The 21,474-nt window shown below is 42.5% G+C and overlaps 1 protein-coding gene across 1 annotated transcript in view; it reads left to right on the top strand.

The window, feature by feature from the left end:
* LOC134568723 (fibroleukin-like) overlaps positions 1-19,778 on the top strand; it is a 37,399-nt gene extending 17,621 nt beyond the window's left edge. Inside the window, exons 2-4 of the mRNA XM_063427381.1 lie at positions 17,684-17,764; positions 18,304-18,425; positions 19,029-19,778. Of these exons, the coding sequence (XP_063283451.1) occupies positions 17,684-17,764; positions 18,304-18,425; positions 19,029-19,622 (797 nt within the window). The 3' untranslated portion in view covers positions 19,623-19,778. The remainder of the gene's footprint in view (positions 1-17,683; positions 17,765-18,303; positions 18,426-19,028) is intronic.
* Positions 19,779-21,474: the final 1,696 nt, after the last annotated feature.

Below are 21,474 nucleotides of genomic sequence, written 5' to 3'. Positions count from 1 at the left end.
AGTTTCCATTTAGAGACTCTTGTTCCCAAAGGACTCAACGTGGACTTTGAGCTCAATGCTTTTTTATAGATCATTCCACAGTGAAATTTAACACCTTAAAATCCACTCAAAATCCAGTATATCAACCAAATTGGGACTTCCATGCATATAGGGATCTATTTGATCTCTATTCCGACTTTATCTTCATATCATACTTAATTTTTAAGGTTTTTCTCGGTAATGGTTAGTTTGGTAGGGTAGGTTACCCTCATTCTGGCTGTTTTGTTTTTGTCGTTGCTTAATGATGGTTTCCTGTGGGTCCGGGTGTTTGGATGGGTGGGTTGAGGACCTATGTACAGGGGTAGAGTACCATGGCGGGGTTCGGTCTCGAGTATCCATTGGTTGTCCAATATATCGGGTTGGGATTGTGCTGCGTATGTTGAGTATCAGTATTTTGGTGTTTTGGTTGTTTTGTTAGTGTGGTGAGCCTGTTTGGTGAAGTGGTGGCTGTCCGTGGGCCCTTATTGTAGGTGGGGTTCAGATAGCCAGGGGTCCCATATTTTGTGGAAGTGCTTGGAGGCCATAATTCACGGCTGAGATCCTGTCCATGTGTATTGCTTCTCTGGTTTTGCGTATGATTGTTTGTAGTGTGGGGGTGTTTGGTGTTCCCCATACTTCGGCTATTGCCCGTCTAGTGGCTAGGGCTATCCTGTTTGTCATTTTGTTTTGGGCTCTGGTCAGATCCTCTCGTGGTCTGGAAAGGAGCCATGTCCAGGGGTCTAGTGGTATGGTGGTCTGAAGGAGTGTTGAGACTAAGGAGGCCACTTCCGCCCACAGTGGGGCCAGTTTAGGGCAATGCCACCATGCGTGTATATATGTGCCCCTCTGTCCGCAGTTTTTCCAGCATAGGTCCGCGTCTGCCTTGCCCATGTGGTACAGCCGTACCAGGGTTAGGTACCATCGGAGCAGTGTTTTATATGCCTGCTCCTTATGGTTGATGCATATGGATATAGAAGCTGTTGCCTCCCAAATGTCTTGCCAGTCGGTGGGGTCGTCCGGGGGCCCTAGGTCCCTCTCCCAAGCCGCCACATAGGCCAATGCTCCCGTGGGTTGGTTTGTGATAAGGAGTGTGTAGTTTTCCGTGATTTGACCTTTGTGGAGTGGGTTGTGTGTGCATATTCTCTCAAACCGTGTGAGTGTGGTGGTGGCTGCTTTGGCGTTGTCGGGTTGTTCTAGGAAGCTTCGCAATTGTAAGTAGCGGAAGAAGTCATGGGTGGTATATGTTGCCTGCGTGTTAGGGAGTTTGTTGTATGAAATCATTTGAGTTCCCGTGTAGAAGTGGTGGAGTCTGAACAGGTTGTTTTGTTCGTAGTGCGCAAAGTCTTTGGGTGTTAATCCTGGTGGGAATGCTCTGTTGCGTAGTATAGGCGTCAGTGGGGTCGGGTTGTTTATGATGGGGAATTTCTTAGTGGTTTTATCCCATATGTCTATTGAGTTAGTGATTGATGGGGGTAGTGGTGGTGGTGGGGGGCGTGATTTCTTTGGTACCCATATGTAGAGGGACGGGAGGTTGTGTCCAAATAGGTCATGTTCTAGGTCCGCCCATCTTTTGATCCCCTGTGGGGTATGCCAGTTTTGGATTTGTGTGAGTTGTGCGGCGTAGTAGTAGTTTTGGAAGTGGGGCAGTCCCAATCCACCTGTCCTGTTGGGGATGTACATGGTGGTCCTTTTGATTCTGGGTCTTTTTTTGGCCCAGATAAAGTTGTTTATTAACTTTTGGACATATTTCATGTCTGCTGTGGGGAGCGGGATGGGGAGGGTTTGGAATAGGTAGAGGAAACGGGGTAGGATGTTAATTTTTACTGATGCTATGCGTCCTAGCCATGATAGTGATAGGTCTTGCCATCTTTTAAGGTCATCTGTTGCTTTCTGTATCATTGGGGTATAGTTTAGGGAGTATGTGCGGTGTGATGCTGCTGGTAGCTGTATACCTAGGTATGGGATGTGAGATGTGTTATAGCGAAAGGTGTATTTTTCTTGCAGTGTCTTCTTTGTTTCTTGGTCGATATTTATGGTAAGTGCCTCTGTCTTGTCCAGGTTTAGTTTGTATCCTGAGGCCGCTGAGTATTCTTTCACCAATTGTAGGAGGGGTGGGAGGGAGGTGAGGGGTTCAGTTAGTGTTAAGAGCAGGTCATCGGTGTATGCGGCCACTTTCTAGGTTTGGGAGCGTACTGCGATGCCTGTGATTGTGGCGGTGGTGCGTATGAGGTGTAGTAATGGTTCCAGTGAGAGGGCGAAGAGGATCAGGGACAGTGGGCATCCCTGTCTTGTTCCGTTGCGTATAGGGAAGTGGGGGGGCTGTGCGTTTGGGATGAGTAATTTTGCCTTTGGGGTGGAGTAGATCGTTTTGAGGGCTGTTGTGAATGGCGTGGGAAATTGAAGTTTATCTAAGGTGGCGAATAGGAAGGGCCATAGTAATCTGTCAAATGCCTTCTCGGCGTCAAGGGATAGTAGGAGGGTGGGGATGTTATGGTGATTGGCTACCCATATGAGGTCCAAGGTCCGTCTGGTGTTGTCGCTTGCTTGTCTTGCTGGGACGAACCCGACTTGGTCGGGGTGGATTGTCACTGGGATGTAGGGGAGCAGTCTGTTGGCGAGGATTTTGGTAAAGATTTTAATATCTACGTTCAGTAGGGAGATGGGTCTATAGTGGCCTGGTTCTGTGTGCGGTTTTCCAGGTTTGGGTAGTAGGCATATGTTTGCCTCCAGCATGTCCTCTGGCATCGGGTCGCTAGTCATGAGCGAGTTATATAGCTTCGTCATGTAGGGTAGCAGGTTGTCCGTGAATGTTTTGTAGTAGATGCCCGAGTATCCGTCCGAGCCTGGGCTTTTATTGGGTTTTGTAGTGCCTATTACACTCCTCACCTCCTCCTCTGTGATTTCTGTCGAGAGGTGTGATTGGGCCTCCGTCATGAGTGTTGGTAAGTGGGCCTTTGTTAGAAGGGTTTGTATTTTGTCGCGTAGGGGGCTGTCTTCTTGGCGGTGTTGTGGGGAATGGTCGTATAGGTCAGTGAAATACTTTTGGAAGATCTCGGCGATTTTGCTGGGGATTTCGGTTGTTTGGCCTGTGGGGGTATGGATGGTGGTGATTTGCTTGGCTTGCTGGCGTTTGCGTAGCCTTCGGGCCAGTAGTGTGTCTGCTTTGTTTGATTTTTCATAGAACATTTGTTTTGTCCATTGTAAAGCTTTGGTTGCGTCTTTCGCCATAGCCTGTTTAAGGGCCTGGCGCTGGTGGTGCAGTTGCGTCGTGAGGTCTTGTGTGGGGGTTTGTTTGTGTTGTGCTTCGAGTTGTCTGATTTGGTCCAGTAGGGATGTTATGTGGGTTATGTGTTTCTTTTTGTGTGCCGTGGCTATGCTGTTAAGGAATCCTCTGAGCACTGTTTTGTGGGCTGCCCAAAGTACCGCGTGTGATTGCACCGAGTCTTTGTTGGTGTTGAAGTATTGGGTGAGTTCTGTCTTCAGTTGGGTGATTATTTGGGGGTCATGGAGTAGGATGGGGTTGAGCCTCCAAGTCCAAGGTCTTGAGATTTGTGGTGGTTGGAGTTGTAGTGTGATGTCTGCGTGGTCTGACCAGGTGATGTTGCCTATTGCGGTGTTTGTGACGTGGGGGAGTAGGGATGGTGAGATGAGGAAGAGGTCAATGCGGGAGTAGGTGTGGTGGGGGTGTGAGTAGAACGTGTAGTCGCGGTCTGTTGGGTGTTGAGTTCTCCATATGTCTATGAGACCCGTTTGGGTTATGAAGTTGGCCAGCATTTTATCCGATCTGGAGGGGTGGGTGGGTTGTTGAGTGTTGGGGGGGGGGGGGGGTATCGTTGTCTGTCAATTGGTGGGGAGATTGTGGCGTTAAAATCACCCCCTATTATTTTTTGGTGGCCAGGGTGTTGGCTGAGGTGGGCTTGTATTGTTTGCCAAAATTGTGGGTCTGAAACCGTCGGTGCGAATATGGAGGTTACTGCTATTTTCGTGGGCCCAATTGTGCCTGTCGCTGTTATGTATCGTCCTTGTGGGTCTTTGTGGATATCTTTGAGGTGTATGGGGCAGTTTTTTTTCAGTAAAATTGCCACCCCGTTATGTTTGCCTGTGTTGGAGTTGGCTAGATGGCAGGTTCGGTAGTGTCGGCTTAGGAGAGGGACCGGGCGTGAGTTAACGTAGTGTGTTTCTTGGAGAAAGACCACGTCTGCCCCCGACCTGTTGGCCCAGCACATGACCTGGTGGCGTTTTGAGGGGTGGTTTAGCCCCTTGCAGTTAATTGATATGCATGTTACCTTAGCTGGCATTGTGATGTGAGGGGTACTGCGGTGCGGTTGCGGGTGTGATCGGTGCCGATTGCCCGTTGGTCCAGCCCCTTGTGTTGTGGGAGGGGACTTGGGGTTTTTGCGTCAGGTGTCTTCCCGATTTGGATGTGGTTTTAGGGTCTCGTGTCCCGCCATGGTACTCTTCGGGGGTGAACTGTGGATACAAATAAAAATAAAAGTGAACATATTTACAATTTCCTGGGCTTATTGTTTGTGCCAGGTTCGAATCTAACAGTGTTTTGGGTGTGTCCCGTACGTGGGACCCCGGTGCCCTTGTGTTATCGTGGGGCGTGGTGAGGGTTAGTCCTGAGGTGCGTCCCGTTCCAGGTGTGTGGTAATTTCAACTGAGCGGTCGTGCATTGGGGGTGGGGGTGATGTCGTTGGGTCTGCTGGCTACTGTTCCATCTGGGGGAGGGGTATCTGTATGGTCCCTTGGGATGTGGTTGCCTAGTGTAAGTGTTGGGGTCAGGGCAGTCCCGGCCGTCCTGTTTCTCCAGTGCTTGTTCGTTGATTACCCTCCCGCCCTTACCCTCCTAGCTGTTCCGGTGGTGTGGTTTGTGGCTAGTTGTCTGGGGGGCGGGTGGTTCAGTGTGGGTTGTCCCTGTAGTCCCAGCTCGACCCCGCTTGCTTCCTCCCTCCTCCCGTCTCCCCCTGGTCCTGCCAGCAGAGCTGGTTTGGCGTCCCCCCTGTGCCCCGTCCCCCCGCTATCTAGTCCCCTTGGTTGTTTGTGTATTTCCCAAATTCTGATATATAAGGTACACAATTATATAACTCTCTTGAGGTAACTTGCATACAAGTAAACAAATAAACATTATTAACGCATATGAACATTTTCCCTTTGTATAAAGGATATATTATGTTTTGTTATATAGGCGCAGTCTCTGCTTCCTTTGCGCTTCGTTTAGTCTGTCGTGTCGGGGAGCCTTGCTGGTCTGCTCCCGGGATGTCTGGGTTCAGGGTTGGTGCGGTGGAGTCATGTCACTCTCGCTTTGGCACCCGGCGTTGCCTGTGGGTGGTTCCCAGATTGACGGTTTCTTTGCGGTAGCGGTTTTTCCCACAGTGGTTGTAGTGGTGGGGGCCTTCTCTGTGAGGTGGTGGTGGTGGTTACTGGTCTTGTCGTCGGTAGATGTAGCCCCAGTTTGGAGGCAAATGCTTGCTGTTTGGTGGGGTCTGTGAGGATGTTGGTCACGTTATCTCTGCGGACGAGGAGTTTAAAGGGGTGACCCCATCTGTAGGCGATACCTACTTGGGTTAGTGCAGTTGTGAGAGGTTTCCGCTCTCGACGCTTGGCTAGTGTGGTGGGTGATAAGTCCTGGTAGAATGCCAGCGTGGCGGTGTCTAGTTTTGGCGGCTTTTTTCTGGTTGCCTCCATGAGCGCTTCCTTGACGGATTAATAGTGAAGCCTCACTATCACGTCTCTGCGGGCTGTGTGGTCGTGGCTGGGGGGCTTCAGGGCTCTGTGGGCTCTGTCCATGGTGGGGTTTTGTCAGGTAGGAGGGTCAGAAATACCTCTTGCAGTGTGGAGTGTAGTATCTCTCCGGTGACTGTCTCAGGGAGGCTTCTGATCCTGATGTTATTTCTTCTGGATCTATTGCTTGGGTCTTCCAGTCCGTTCTCCAGTATTTCTATGCGTGATTGCAGGGTTGAAATGGTATCTGCCCGAGTGGCTACTGTGTCCATAATGTCGTCTACCCTTTGCTCCACTTGCCCTGTCCGCTCCTCCAGTTCTGTGATGTCTGCCTTCATGCCCTGGAGCTGTTTCTCCAGTTCTGCTGCCATGTGGTTTTTAATGTCGGTTGCTGCCTCTTTAAGCAGTCGTTGGAGGTCTGTTTCTGTCAGCGGTGCTGATTTCGGGGCTGAGAGCTCGCTGTGCTCCGAGTCGGAGTTGTCGTGGCCATGTGTGTAAGATGGCGCTAGGGTCTCCTAGCGCACGAAAGTGTGAGGCTACTGACGGCTGTGTCTCACGTTTTTTTCGGCTGCCGCCCATTGCTGTGGGTTACCTGGTGCGTGAGTGGGTATTTTGATGGGTTCTGCTGTGCTGTCAGTGTGCTTTCGGTAGCTTAGTTGTGCCTGGGTCTCGGGAGCTGTCGGTTTATGCGGCCATCTTGGATCCCGGTCAGGCTCCGCCCCTCTATTCCGTTTTTTTATCTTTATCTTCATTTGATTTCCTTCTATATTTATTTTTACTCATATTTTCATCACCTATTTGTATCACTTATTTTCCATTCCAAGTCTCACTATAGAATCCAGCTGCTTTATACTTCTACTTACGCTCAATGAATATCAATTAACTAATTTATCACTGTACAAATTTCACTCACCAAATGAATTATAGAAAAATCACTATGTCACTTTGACTTAATGTCCGCTATATCAAATTGCTGCTATGTTTAACCGAAAGTTATTTCTGTATTGCTACTACCGTTATTACTTTGTTTATTGAAGATGTATCATTTAATAACCATTCAAATGTATGTAATTGTATGTTTATTGACCATCAATTGAAAGTGTATTTAAACTGCCACTCGAACACGATACAGTATTCCGTCTCTGAAGAAGTGGGGCTGACTCCCACGAAACGCGTCAGACTAAACAAGCAGGTTACAGATTCCATCTATGTTCCAGCCAGTGGAGTAACAACTTGACTACGAAGCCTCTACAGTCCCGGACCGGGAGGTCTGCAATATTCACCTCTCAGAGCGAGGTCTGAGATGCACGCCGTCTTTTCCAGCAGCCGGCAGCTGGAAAGAGGAAAGTGTTTACACCATCCGAACCGGTCCTTGAGGCTGACTCCTATCACTCACATCCACTGTGCTGGTAACCATTTTGGATTTCGTTCCTGACTTATATTTTTTATCTATATATATTTTTAAATTGTGAATAAACTGTTTTTTATCTTCACCCAGTTTTTATTATTTCAAATATTGTTCTAGTGGCTTTTTATAGCGATATAACAATTATATTGCACTGCAGAAATTAGTTTTTGCAATACTGTTTCTTTTGCCTTACAAGGTTTATATATTTTCACTAAAAGTATATAACTTGGTGTTTATTCCATATATTCTGCCTATCGCAGTTTTTAAAGGTATACACACCATACACATTGGTTGCACTCTATCTTAGTTTCTCACTGTCTCTTTATAGAGATAGCGTCCTCTTTAAGAATTTTTATCACTTTTTTCATATTTATTACTTTTATTTCCACATTACCAATAGATCACTATTTTTATATGTTAGCCATTTTTTGCCAGTCAGCTCCTGGATCACGTACACTGCACTTAGGGTGTTACCCTTCATTGTATCGTAATATACCTTCGGTGTACCACTGAACTATAGATATGCAGAGTCCAGCTTTTTTTGCATTTTTAACAGTAGCAGTCATGTTCCTGTCCCTACAGAAAGAGAAAAACTGAGGATCCCGATACACTTATGTACCAAAGTTGCCAAGTATGATAACATGCAAGGCTATCATAATTGGCATAGTCAGTCCAGAGGTCTATGCTGCTGCTTAGTGCATCAACGCTACACATCATTTAGGTTGGATGCCCAAGATAAAGTCTAGGTGGTGGGAGTACATGTGGCCCCTTTGTAGGCTGAATGTTTAAAGTTCTTGAAGTCCAACCCTCCTTGAGACTTCTTATTAATTAAAGATGGACTAGAATCCGCGTTTTCTAAATAGGAATGATGGACCCACAATGTTTTGCTGAATACTTTTCTCTTCAACATAAGCTGACAAGCCCTAAAGTATGTAGTCTTCATATGCTACATGAAATGACAGCTCTTTTCATGTACTGCACAGCAGTGTGAACAACAAACAACATTCATGAAAAATATGGGTGAAGGCCAGCCCACAAAAAAAGCGGCGTAATATTTATAGGAAACTATATTGCCTTGTTTAGCCAACAATAGGTAACACATAATAGAGACGTGGGGATATAGAAATTATATAAAAGATCCATGCTCTCAGCCAGTCAGCTGCCAGGACTGTTTTTTCACACACGGAGGTGGGAGCCTTTTATCTTTTCTCCCTAATGATGTTCAGTATAATTAATGACCTTTGCCTGGATTTCAGAGGGACCGCCAGCGTTGCCTCATTGATGTCAAATGCTGAGCATCTTCCTCTATCGACATCCAAGGCTGAAATGACTGAACTGTTGTATATCAGTATGTATAGAGAAAGCTGGGAAGTTTTCACAATGACGTGGACCCCTTGGCTGGTTGAGTGCTTTATACTGTCAGGGTTCTTTTATAAAGGGAGAACTGGCTGAAATCCGAAATGAATTCAAACTGAATTTCAAATGTAAGGGCACAGAAGCTGAACTGGGAAAATTCTCCAAGTCAGCTCTGCTTCCAGTTTGGCTATATTGGTCTAAATTTTAACATTGAATTTAAATTCACCTTAAATTCCCAAGAATTCTCATTTTAGTAAATAATCCTTTATGATTTCCTAACAATTCTCACTTTAGTAAATAAACCTGTGTGTATAAAATGGTGCAAACAAAACTGCCAGTATTTTTATTGTTTTTATTGTTATTGAGTCTAACCTAATTTCCAACATTCCTACTTATTATAGACTCCTCTGCCTTATCCAGATAAGAATATGTGGTTGAAATCTCCCTACCAATATTTCAGACTCCTTCAGTGGTACTCAGTTACAGTTACATAGCTGACAAGAGACATGCGTCCATCGAGTTCAGCCTTTCTCATTTCTGTTTTCCTGTTGATCCAAAAGAAGGTAACGAAACAAAACAGCCTGAAGCACTTTCAATTTTGCAACAAACTAGGGGAAAAAATCCTTCTTCGCCCCAGAACGGCAGTCAGATCTCTCTTTGGATCAAGACGCTTTTACCCCTCAAATTAAAAATGGTATCCCTGGATATTTTTTTTTTTTTTGCAAGTATTTATCCAATTGTTGTTTAACCCCTTAAGGACACATGACGTGTGACATGTCATGATTCCCTTTTATTCCAGACGTTTGGTCCATAAGGGGTTAAACATCTGCACATGCTCTAATAAAACCACTTCTTCAGGTAGATAATTCCACATCCTTATTGTTAATACTGTAAAAAAAAAAACTTTCCTTTGCCTTAGACTAAATCTCATTTCTTCCATTCTAAATGCGTGACCTCGAATTAAAACCAGACTTGTCATTTCTTATCCTTCTGCTAATTCCAGACCACTCTGTCTTCATCACATTTCCATTTGCTAATGTTTAACTCAACAGATGCATAAAACACACCTCTGCTTGTATCTGATAGTATCGGATCTCTTTGACATATTCCATGCTGTACAGCCATTAGCTGGAATGCAACTGGACAGGTCAGGGTACATTTGAATACTATTTTTCCATTGATTGGAAATTGCAGTGTACCTTGAACCCATTACATCCCTTTGTATACACAACCAGCTAATGATTTTGTGCTTTATTCATTATTTTATAAGTTGTACAGAGAAAAATGAGAAAGGAGAAGTGTAAGGAACAGAGTTTCGTGGCATAGGCAAAACCAGTCTAGTTTGGTGCCCCCTCTAGTGTCCATCTCTCCTTCCTCTGTCTCAGTTTATTTTCCTTAGTTTCTCTCTATGTCAATCACTCTCATTACTATTTCTCAGTCACACTTGCATCTATTTATGTTCCCACCAGCATATTAACCTGATTCTCCATCCACCGGTCTCATTTCCTTTCTTCAATTCCTATAACACTTTAATCTCACGTTATTCTTTACAGTCCAATTGCCTTGGTGTAGGCTAGAATAAATAATCCAGGATTTCCAGGATTGGATGCTACCAGTCTGTTCACAGCCCAGTTCAGAGTTTTGCGAGCCAGTCTGTACAGCGATCTACTGATCCTCCAACCACACATATTCTGCAGCTCATTCTCTCGGAAAGAGGAGGTGAGCAGTGGAGGCTTGTCCATAGTGGCAGGTGGGACCGTGCCACCAGTTTTTGTTGTAATTAAAACCAACCTACTTGCGTGGTGTCTTTTTGATGGCTGGAGACACTGCCATAAGCTGTGCAATAAATGATGTTAACATTTTCCTATGTCTCCTATTGACTTTGAATGAAGCCATCGGATGCAGTACACCCTAAAACATAGGCAGTCATAAGGTTACAACATCAGGGGTGGAGTTGGATCTCTTTCATTGGATGTTGTATCCTAAATACATAAATCCATTAGTTAATGGTGTTAAACAAAGCAGGACCCCTCATTATAACATTTGAGCAGAGCCCAGCAAGTCTATGGTGCTGTCAATAAATTCCACAGCTCTAGATAAGTTGAGTAAGTTGAATAATAACAAAACATATACAAACAGGTGTGCACATATTGCACATGAGCTTACTATCTAATTGGAAAGGTGAGTGCCTCTCTTACAACAGGGAGCAGCAGATCTGAGCTCTGTGCCTCCAGGGGTCTTGTTTATTTTTAACTGTACCCCAATACCTTTTGGCAAGGAGTACTAAGGGACATATGTTGTTATTCCGGTGGGCAAGTGGCTGTAATGTGTATCAATAATGTACACACCCTTCTCACGTTTTTATTAAGACCCAGAGTGCATTGGCACAGAGTGATGATGATGGAAATTAAATAAATGCACAAACCTAACATTACTGCCAACAGACCATTAAGGTTCTGCTCAGGGATGAGGCATGAATCGGAGAGATACGCAAAATAAGGTGGAGGCTTGAGTTAATAAGCCTCATAATATTTTATTTACCCGGGGCCATGCAATGTGCCAGGAATGTCCCTGGAAGAGGGATAGATGATATATGAGCTATGTATAAGTTTTGTTTTAGATTAAGAGCTACAGATATGTGTCAGCTAGATTGTGAATATCATGGGGCAGTATTTGTTCAGCAAACTCTTTTTGTTGAATTCCAGTCTACTGTGAACGCTCAGTGAACTCTGGATTTCAATAGCAGAGAGGAAAATCAACATTAAATAATTAAAGTTTAACTTTCAATGACATGTTGATCTTCGGCTTTGGGAAAACTGAGAGTTAATTTAAATTGGTATTAATTCCTTGCCCACAGGTGCCTAATTAAAAATAAAATAAAACTAAATACTTGACATCTTTAAAAAAAAAAAATCTCAACACAACTTTAAAAAAAATAAGAAATACCCATACAGGGTTACTCCAAGTGGTTTGAAGAGGTCATGGTAATTGGAATCTGTATGTGCAGTGCTGAGGGCTAGTTGCATGCCAAGCACATGCGACTTTAGCAGCCCAGAACTCTGATGTAACAAGGCATCCCTTGTTACATCATCTGCATCCAATCTTCTCTAACAGGAGAAACAGGCTTACTCTGTGGAGTAAAGCACAGCCAATACAGGGCTACATTCAATGGCTGAGAGCACACTGCTGATGCTGTCAACCTATGACAGTGGCCATGAATTGTCCTGCTTTGCTGTACAGATCAATCCATCTTCTCTTTCTGGAGAAGACCGGATGTGGCTGATGCAACAGGATTGCTGTGGGACCCCCGTAAGTTGTCAAATAGTTTGACATTTTAACATAGGATGACGTCAGGGCACTCCTAGTAACATAACAACTACATCAAGCTGTAGTGGTTGTGGTGCTAGAAGCATTATTTTAATTAATGCCCATATGACTGATGTAGCATCCCATATAAAACGCCTACTACACTGAATGGTTAATCTGTTTAGAGACGTGATAGCTGTGCTTTAAATTCTAATTACACAGCACTGTACATTATATTGGTCTAAAATCAATAATAATCATGATCAGTACTCAGCAGCAGAATGGTTAATGGATCTAAACATAAATGAAAATTCTAAAATGAAGTCATCCCCAGGCCACTGATGTGGAATAAAAAGAAGATAAACAAAAACAAAGTGATGAAGCGCCACTTGTTTAATGTTTTCGTATCATCTTTGATGCTCCGACAAGTCCCTTCGAGCCCTACCACCCTTCAAAGTTGGAATCATTTCGACACTGGCTTTCTGATGTGACCGTCCAACGCCTCCTCTGAACAAAGAGAGGACGATTCTTTTCGGAACCCAGAGACAATCCTCACTCTGTTTTTGGCTCAGTGCTGTGCAACTGGCTGCTGGAAGTTATTAAAAGCGGCAGATGTATAGAATAAAGTAGTAATTAATAGTGGGTTGTCAACACACAGTGCTGTCTGCTCACGTCGTCAGTTTAAAGGTTTTTAGAGAGAGAGGAAAAAAACGGACTAATTGCCTATGGGTGCTTTTAGACACCAAATACTCCTAATATTTTGGTGACACCTTTTAACATCTTTTTAGTTTGTTCAATTGACTAAATTCTAACTTGCTCTTTCATGATCATTTATTTAAAAATGATAACTCAAAATGCATTAGTCTAGACATATGTACAAGGGCTATTCACAAACGTGAGAATGCAAAGTAAATTCAAAGTGAATTTCAAATTTAAGACCAGCTTACTTTTACCTTAAATTTGAAATTCACTTTGCATTCTCATTCTAGTGAATAGCCCTGTATCTCACATGCATGATCTGCACACATTATTTCAGCAGGACAATAATGAGTGGGTAATAATGTATGGATCAACTCCATGCTGTCTGGGGGCGCTACCTTTGGGATGTACATGTCCTAATCAGCTGAAAACTAGTGGGAGTTACACTCCTGAGTGGTATAGCCCCCATTTTAATGTAGACAGTTAAAATAGCTGGTGCCCAGGACTATAACACACACTAATCTCAGATATGTACTGTATGCCGCAGTGCTGTGTTTATGGCAAAACTTCCACTTTAATCTATATCCTAATGTTAGAAATAAAATCAGTCAATACTTCTAAATCACACCTTGATTGATTCTCTCTATGGGGCGCCGGTGTCATCGTCGTCCCCACTCCTTTTTATATTATCACTACAGCCTTTCCTGGAGGCGATCTGTCAGAAGGATGGGATCTCGGGCTTCCCTGGGTTGGGGGACAGATGCATAAAGTCATAGCTTACACTGAAAATTTACTATTTTTGATTGTGCAAACTTGGATAACGCTTCCAAATATCTTGGACACTTTCAAGGAGTATGGTGCAATCTCCTTTAATTTGAACGTGGATAAACCAGGGGGGTGTTGAATGAGTCCATCACTGCTCAGGCGTCTGAGACCCAAGGAGATCTTTTCCCAATTTAATGGTGTAGAGCAGTAGAGACAAGCTGAGATAACTGGGGAAATGGGAGCCAATGGTTTTGTCCCAACCATACACTTTTAACTTCTTTTGTCTACTCCAGAACTATTTTCATGGTCATTTTATCTCATGGTTTGGGTGAATGAATGCCCATAAAATAATTGTCCTGCCCAGGTTCCTGTACCTTTTCCATACTATACTTATTCAAATATCAAGCCTTTTTAGACTGACTGGCACAGGTGTGACTTATGACATGAAAGGCTTTAGCTGGAAATGGAGATATCGGGGACACTTTGACAGAAATGGTCAAGCTACATTGCAGACAATGGCCACTGGACCTCAGGGCTCACCCCTCTATTGGAGTGACTCTTAGGGTGTTGCAAACTCTCCCTTGCAAATTAGGACGGATGATTTCTCCAGGTCCCTTGTTGGTAGTTTACCCTGAGGATCCTGAAGGGATGCTTAGGAGACTTTTACAGGTGAGGAAACTATGGATGTGTGTGCAGAAGAGACCTTGCTGCTGCTCCTGACACTTACAGAGGGAGAAGTGACATCCCTGCTCATTCTCTTTATGTATTATCAGTTGAGACATCTTTATAAGTCGCTGTCCCCGAAAAACAACCTTCACAAGGACCCAACCGGTTTTGAACAGTTATGCTTGTTAGGTGAACACAGAGACAGGAGTATTTCTATAGTATATCAGATCCTTCAAAACATTTTACAGGCTGACCACCTTTGGTTTACAGCTAGATGAGAGGAGGATCTACAGGCACCATAACAACTTAAAGGGACACTTTAGGCACCCAGATGACTTCATCTCAATGTGCCCCACTTTTAACTCTGCAGTTGAAAACATTGCAGGAATAGCAATGTTTACATTGCTGCATTAACCTGCCTGTATTGGATGTCATGATGAAAGACACTAAAGGCGCTGCTGTAAAATAGCAGACCATCTGATTGGTCAGTGCGGAATTCTGCTGTGCGTGCGAACTAACCTCACAATGCACACAAAAAAATCAAAAAATCTATACAACGCCAAAGAAGTAGGAGTATAGATTAAAAAGGGGGTAGCATACAGATATAAAGAAAATACAACCTGTATATAACAGGGAGTGATCTTGGAGGAATCTAGAGAATAAAAAAATCACACAATAGTGAAGTATGCAGAGAAAAAAGTGACTCAATCCCGGAGGTAGAGAACTTACAAGAGCCACTGATGATCTGCGTTTATCTCCCCTTTCTTGCGGGGTGTCTTAGGAAGGTGCTTGTCTCTCTTTAAAAGAATCCTGCGAGGCAAGCAAGGGTACTCTCGATATGCCAGACCCTCATAGGGGAAAATGTATTGCACTGATTGCACTTACATTCAAACTGCAGTCAGCCAGCATATCTCCACTAGTGCAATGTAAGTGCAATAAATTGTAATTTCTTTTAGCAATACTGCTCTATATGTTTTTTTTCCCTTTTGAGGGTCTGGCATATCGAGAGTACCCTTGCTTGCCTCGCAGGATTCTTTTAAAGAGAGACAAGCACCTTCCTAAGACACCCCGCAAGAAAGGGGAGATAAACGCAGATCATCAGTGGCTCTTGTAAGTTCTCTACCTCCGGGATTGAGTCACTTTTTTCTCTGCATAATTCACTATTGTGTGATTTTTTTATTCTTTAGATTCCTCCAAGATCACTCCCTGTTATATACAGGTTGTATTTTCTTTATATCTGTATGCTACCCCCTTTTTAATCTATACTCCTACTTCTTTGGCATTGTATAGATTTGTTTTTGTTTTTTTTGTATATTGTATTGGTGTAAGTGAGGTACACTTTGGGGTGTTAGCATTATCTTCTGGTCTTTTGGGGTTCTATACAGTAAATTTTTTGATATAACCTCACAATGCTTTCCAATAGAAAGCATTAGATTGGCTGAGAGCTACACGGAGGACACTAGCACGGCGAGGGAAAAAAATTCAAATTTATATAAATCACCTTTTTTGACCCTGGCAGTGCTGTCCTGATCACTTAAACGGTGCCTAGAGCACTATCGTGATAGGAATAAATATTTGTATTCCTATCGCTATACTGTTCCTATAATTGAGATGAGTATCATTTATACCAGGTCAAAAATGGTCAAAAAGTAGATACAAATATGTTGAGATCCAAACAATACTAATGATCCTTAATTCATATAAATAATATCCCAGTTCACACGTTATATGCAACATTACAAGCAATGTTACAACAAATACTACTCTGTACTTTTGCAAATCACAAGGTTGCAGGTACAACTGCCAGCAAGCTTTAATATTCCGAGGTGCAATAGCCTAGAGAAAACAAGAAGTAATTTTCATGGTTCAATAATAAACCGGTAATAACTAATAATAAACCAATTTGACATAATATGGCCAACAATGTTAACCTGTTTGCCACAGCTCGGAGTCCCACAGTCTCATTGGCAATCAACTGCACGCAGGCTGCCTCTGTGTCTGCTTGCTTAAAGTAATTCCTACCACCATGCTGCTTGCCATTTGGAGGTGATGTGCCATTTTGTGATACTGGCCAACCTGCTGTCAGTAATATGGTCAATGGTGCACTTAAGCATAATATGGCCATAGAAACACAAAAAAAATGTAAATGATGACCAATTTTAAAGGTAGATCCTGCTTATTTCCTAAATAAAACAAATAACAGAGAGAAGGGAGCTCACGCACCACCATTCCACAAGTAACTGTCAGCCACCTGGAGAGAGAAGAACATTACGTGTGGGTGCTTGACTCCTGCCTAGTTCTTGAATCCTAGGAAGCCACTGTGACGGTAGTAACCATCCCTGTGTCTATATAAACTCTGCCCATCTCTCTGGCAGCTATTTAAGTAACTGTCGGCCTCCATTTCCTCAGAGTTGCTACACCTTGGGCTGGGATTATATGTGACTGGGTGTGCTGTTGGGAGTTATGGAACTGTCTGTTTGTGCATCTTTTACAACTTTTGTGATTTACCAGATTTTTCTCATGTTTAAGTTACTCTGTACCCATTATAGGTGCAGGTTGTGTATTATTTATTAAATGTTTTGTGTGCTCTCCTGTCCTGCTGATGCTTTCTACCAACTAGGTGGATTTGGCTGTAGAGTCTGTACAGCGCCATCTGTTTATAGCAACTGTTATGTGCACTAGCTGAACGGCAAGACCCAGTAATTTGCATATTCAGGTAGATTTGCATATTATGGTTCCTGCAGGTAGGAGAGATATTTCTTGTTAATTATTTTCTTCCACACCCTTTTGTAAATATGTTAATGTGTTATTATAAGTCCCTGTATATTTTCCCATAAAATTTAGTTATTTGTGTTAGCCTGAGTTTGTCACCGTAAATTTGATGCAATGAACATATTGGCTAGTCCCCAAGCGTGTACTGGTTTGTTTATTCAGGAATCATCCCAGTAACAGAGTCTTTGAATCTGTTGGCTGGCTGCTTGGTCTCTGGATCCCTGAACAAGTTAATAAGAGAAGGTCCTGAGAGCCACAAGTGCCTTTGTAAAGGCAGTAGTTTATCACACTGCAGGCAGAGGTTTGGAACCCTGCCTGGAAAATGAACAGCAAAAGGCAAAGGCAGAGAGGACGATGCATGCATTGATGGAGAGAGCTGCAGCCTTGTCCAGGGTGGAAGAATTTGTCGGCTACCCCAGGCAAGCTATGGTGCTTGGGGCAGAAACTTCCAGGGTTCCTGAAAGCAGTTAGGAAGCTGACTTGGCGGAGGTACTCAATCGGAGTTGGAGGGGCTTCATCACATCCACCTTTGGTCGCTTTTTGATTACTGTCTTGCTATGCTCACCAACCATACTTTTAATCTCTGAGGGTGGCAGAATATGATTTCACAGACTTGTGCTCTCAGTGACCAATCCACACAGATCTGAGTTAGAAAGCAAGACAGAAGGACCACATAATTGCACCCTCACACATGAAACCTCTGTTGGAGATTAGATAACCCAATTAAGGTTTTTCATAGAGTGTTTAAGGATGTATTTGTTTGTGGGGGCCTCCACAATTTCCAGAATACTTGTAGGTGAGGGACCGCCCCAGTTTATTTTAGGGAGTTTTCTGTTTTTGTGTCTAATTATTGTGTTGCCTATTTCATGCCAAGTACTTCCATTTGTCTGCTTTGGATTTTGTATACCTTAATAACACAATCACCCAATGTCCTTCTTTCTACATTTACTCAACAAGTCTTTATTGTAGAAAGTCGACGCCTAAAGACCCTCGAAACAAAGGAAGATCCGCCGTTGACTCTGAAGGGATTTGCTAACACAGGTTCGCCAGGTGAGAGCTTTATAAAAAGGTGTGTGTTTCTAATGTCCAAATACTCATCCCCCAGTGTTAGTGTTAAATGCTTGTTACATCCTTTGAATTGCATACCATACATTAAACAGTTAATACACTTTTTTTTTCTTCTTAATATGATTTATTTATAAACAGGCAACAGCAATAGACTAACTGTTCTCAAGTTGACAGATTCATTGTTTTTGTCTTTTTGCATGTAGTTTCCCCTGCTTCAACTTAGATGTCGCTACTGCGTAACTGCTCAGACAGCTAAAAAAAAGTACAATATTGTAAAAAATAAATAAAAATGAATATCTTTTTTTTTTTTAAATCATCAAGTTTCATTTTATGTAATCAACTTTTTAAAAACAAGAAGGGAAAATTTGATGACAAATGTCCTATAGCAGGTACATACTATCGGTCATTAGCGCACCTATACAACTTTCCACCAATTTTCAGATAATGATACTTTGGTAAATCTCCCTCATATTTCTAAATAAATTTATTTTACTATTATCTGTTTTTGTGTCTACTGGAAGTCGCCACTTCAGAAAAGCCAGAACGGCTATTCCCACGAGACTGTGCTGAGATCCACAAACAAGGAATCCGGGATAACGGGATCTATACCATACAACCCATCCCTGTAAAGCCACCATTCGAGGTACATACATATTTACAGACACCATCCTGTGATACCTGCTGAATTATTGTGACTATTATAAACATTGTGCAGTCAGTACACTATTTAATTAATATTACCTTTATTCTTATATGTGTATCTGTAAACATAATGGAGAAAAGCTCTAAAAAATAGTCTATTCATTATTGTAATTTATAACAAAAATATAATCAGTGTGTTTATATAGCCATGCTTCTCTACTTGTGTAAGTCTTCCCTGACAGTGTCTAAACCTAATTTCCTGAAAAAAATAGAATTCTCTTTACTATAACACTGGTTTTAAAAATGATATCACTATAGATGTTACTGGCCACCTGTAATGTCAGTGAATGTTGATATACTGACAACATGTTTTATTCACGTCTGCTTGGAATATGTACAAACTTTAACAGTAATTGTATATTCATTTTGTTCTCAATAAATATGTTAATAAAATACAAATATTGGAACTCTTAGGTTTACTAATTTTAAATACACCAATTTTATTGTGTGTGAATGTTGCTGCATGTGTTTTAATTATGGTTTCTAGATGTCTGAGAATGGATATTGTTCAATGCATTCATTGTATGGTTTGTTTGTTTTCCAGGCGTACTGTGACATGGTTACAGATGGTGGTGGTTGGACTGTCTTCCAAAGAAGGCAAGATGGTTCTGTAGATTTCAACCGTACATGGCAAGAATATAAGCAGGGTTTTGGTAGCCTTCAAGGGGAACATTGGCTTGGGAATGAGAACTTACACAGCCTCACAAGACTTGGTCAACACACTTTGCGTATTGAACTTGAAGATTGGTACAGTGTGAAAAGACACGCCATTTACCGAAAATTCAAAGTGGCCAGCGAGCAAAACAAGTACAGACTGACAGCCAGAGAGTATCAGGGAAATGCTGGCAATGCCCTGAGCTACAGCCGAAATTACAACCATGACCACAAGCATTTTACAACATATGACATTGATAATGACAATTACCCGTCAGGAAACTGTGGCACTTATTATGGCTCTGGGTGGTGGTTTGACACCTGCCTGGCTGCTAATTTGAACGGGAAGTACCACAAAGGCCGGTACAGTGGGGTAACCAGTGGCATTTATTGGGGAACGTGGTATATTCTAACAGATAAAAGGACTAAGCAGAAATACTCGTTCAAAAAAGTTGAGATGAAAACTAGGATTCTAAATGCATAATGTACAGAGATCGTTATTTAAAAAGACTCAATGGAATGGTTTTTTATTCTATTTTTAAGAATTAGTTTTACATTTTATTTTTTATTGGGTGACAATATAAGAAAATACAGCAATCAAGCATGTGAAGTGCCTAGAAAAATAAATATGATTTACAGATTAGGGGTTACATTTATTTATTGGGGCCTTTCTAAATGTAATATTCTACAGACTAACCATTTTGCAAACTGCTGTCACTTTCACCTTTCCTTAGAAGAGCACCTGTGACATCAGAGTCTTTACACCCTAATACTAACATCAGATTTCAGGTGAGACACGTACATTTACTGTATCAAGTGTAAAACATGCTCGAACCTCAGGTTCCTGCCATTCCTGCCAGAGTTGGCTTAATAGTAATTTTTCAAATAATTAACAAAATGGGCTTCACTATGTTAGTGCCAATGGCATTTTTTTATTTTCATGTGTGTGCTTTCAGATACTCTTTGGAGAGAAAAGGGTTTGTAAAAAATGTATTATTATATGGAAGAGGAAAAAGTAGGTAGAATGGGATGGAATAATGGAAATAGCACTCAATACATAATGCATGTTTTTCCTGAATATATAGTTTTATCTTAAACTAATTTAAATACCATAAAGGAGTAACATCTATATCCACCCAGAAGAAAAGTATTTTTGTGAGATCCTAAACCCTTTGTATTTAATCCCATCTCATTTAACGCCATCTATAAATAGCACAGACTTTAGTCATGAAATAAATAGCACTGTCATTATATTAATGGCACATACATCAATAATAATATTGATATGGCAGACCTTAATCACTAAATAAATGGCACTGCCTGTCTTGGTCAGTCAGTCATATGGCTATGACCACATTGCCCACTGAATTAATTTATGTCGGAATGATTCAGGCTGACTCTCTAGACTCCAGGGACTATGTACTATTATAGAGTCACTATAAAGCTTTCCTCCTCCGCCCCCCCCCGCCCTCCTCTCCCCAAATACTTCATGCTCATTTAATGAAATCTAGAACCATCAATTTTGGCATAACGTCTTGAAAATCCTGTCTTAAAGGACCACTCTAGGCACCCAGACCACTTCAGCTTAATGAAGTGGTCTGGGTGCCAGGTCCAGCTAGCTTTTACCCTTTTTTTTATAAACATAGCAGTTTCAGAGAAACTGCTATGTTTATACTGAGGGTTAAGCCAGCCTCCAGAGCCTCTAGTGGCTGTCTCATTGACAGCCGCTAGAGGCGCTTGCGTGCTTCTCACTGTGAATGCTTTCCTATGCGACCGGCTGAATGCGAGCGCGGCTCCTGCCGCGCATGCGCATTCAGCCGATGACGTCGCGAGGAAGAAGAGGAGGAGGAGGAAAGCTCCCCGCCCGGCGCTGGAGAAAGGGGTAAGTTTAACCCCTTCCTCCCCCCAGAGCCCGGCGGGAGTGGGTCCCTGAGGGTGGGGGCACCCTCAGGGCACTCTAGTGCCAGGAAAACGAGTATGTTTTCCTGGCACTAGAGTGGTCCTTTAACTACTTTTCCCACGAATCATCTTATGGTAGATATACCCCATCATCTGTTATAAGCCTTCTACGTTCCACCTTTAGTTATAATCAACCACATACACAGTTTTAACAGAATTTGAACATTCCCCCACCCCACACTTATTCACATGTATATAAACGTACTCACTAAGAAGTACAAACGTACCTCAGTTGACTCATATATAATGCTTGATGGAACCAGGGATTGATTTCTGGGAACTTATAATTTCACATAGAAGGATGTTGTTGTTACGCTTCTAGAATTTCAAACAATACAATATAATTATCTCCTTAGGATACAGGCTGTTATTAGGCT

The sequence above is a fragment of the Pelobates fuscus genome, chromosome 7 (genome assembly GCF_036172605.1).
Source record: "Pelobates fuscus isolate aPelFus1 chromosome 7, aPelFus1.pri, whole genome shotgun sequence".
Lineage (NCBI taxonomy): Eukaryota > Metazoa > Chordata > Amphibia > Anura > Pelobatidae > Pelobates > Pelobates fuscus.
This window is presented reverse-complemented; position numbering and strand designations above follow the sequence as displayed.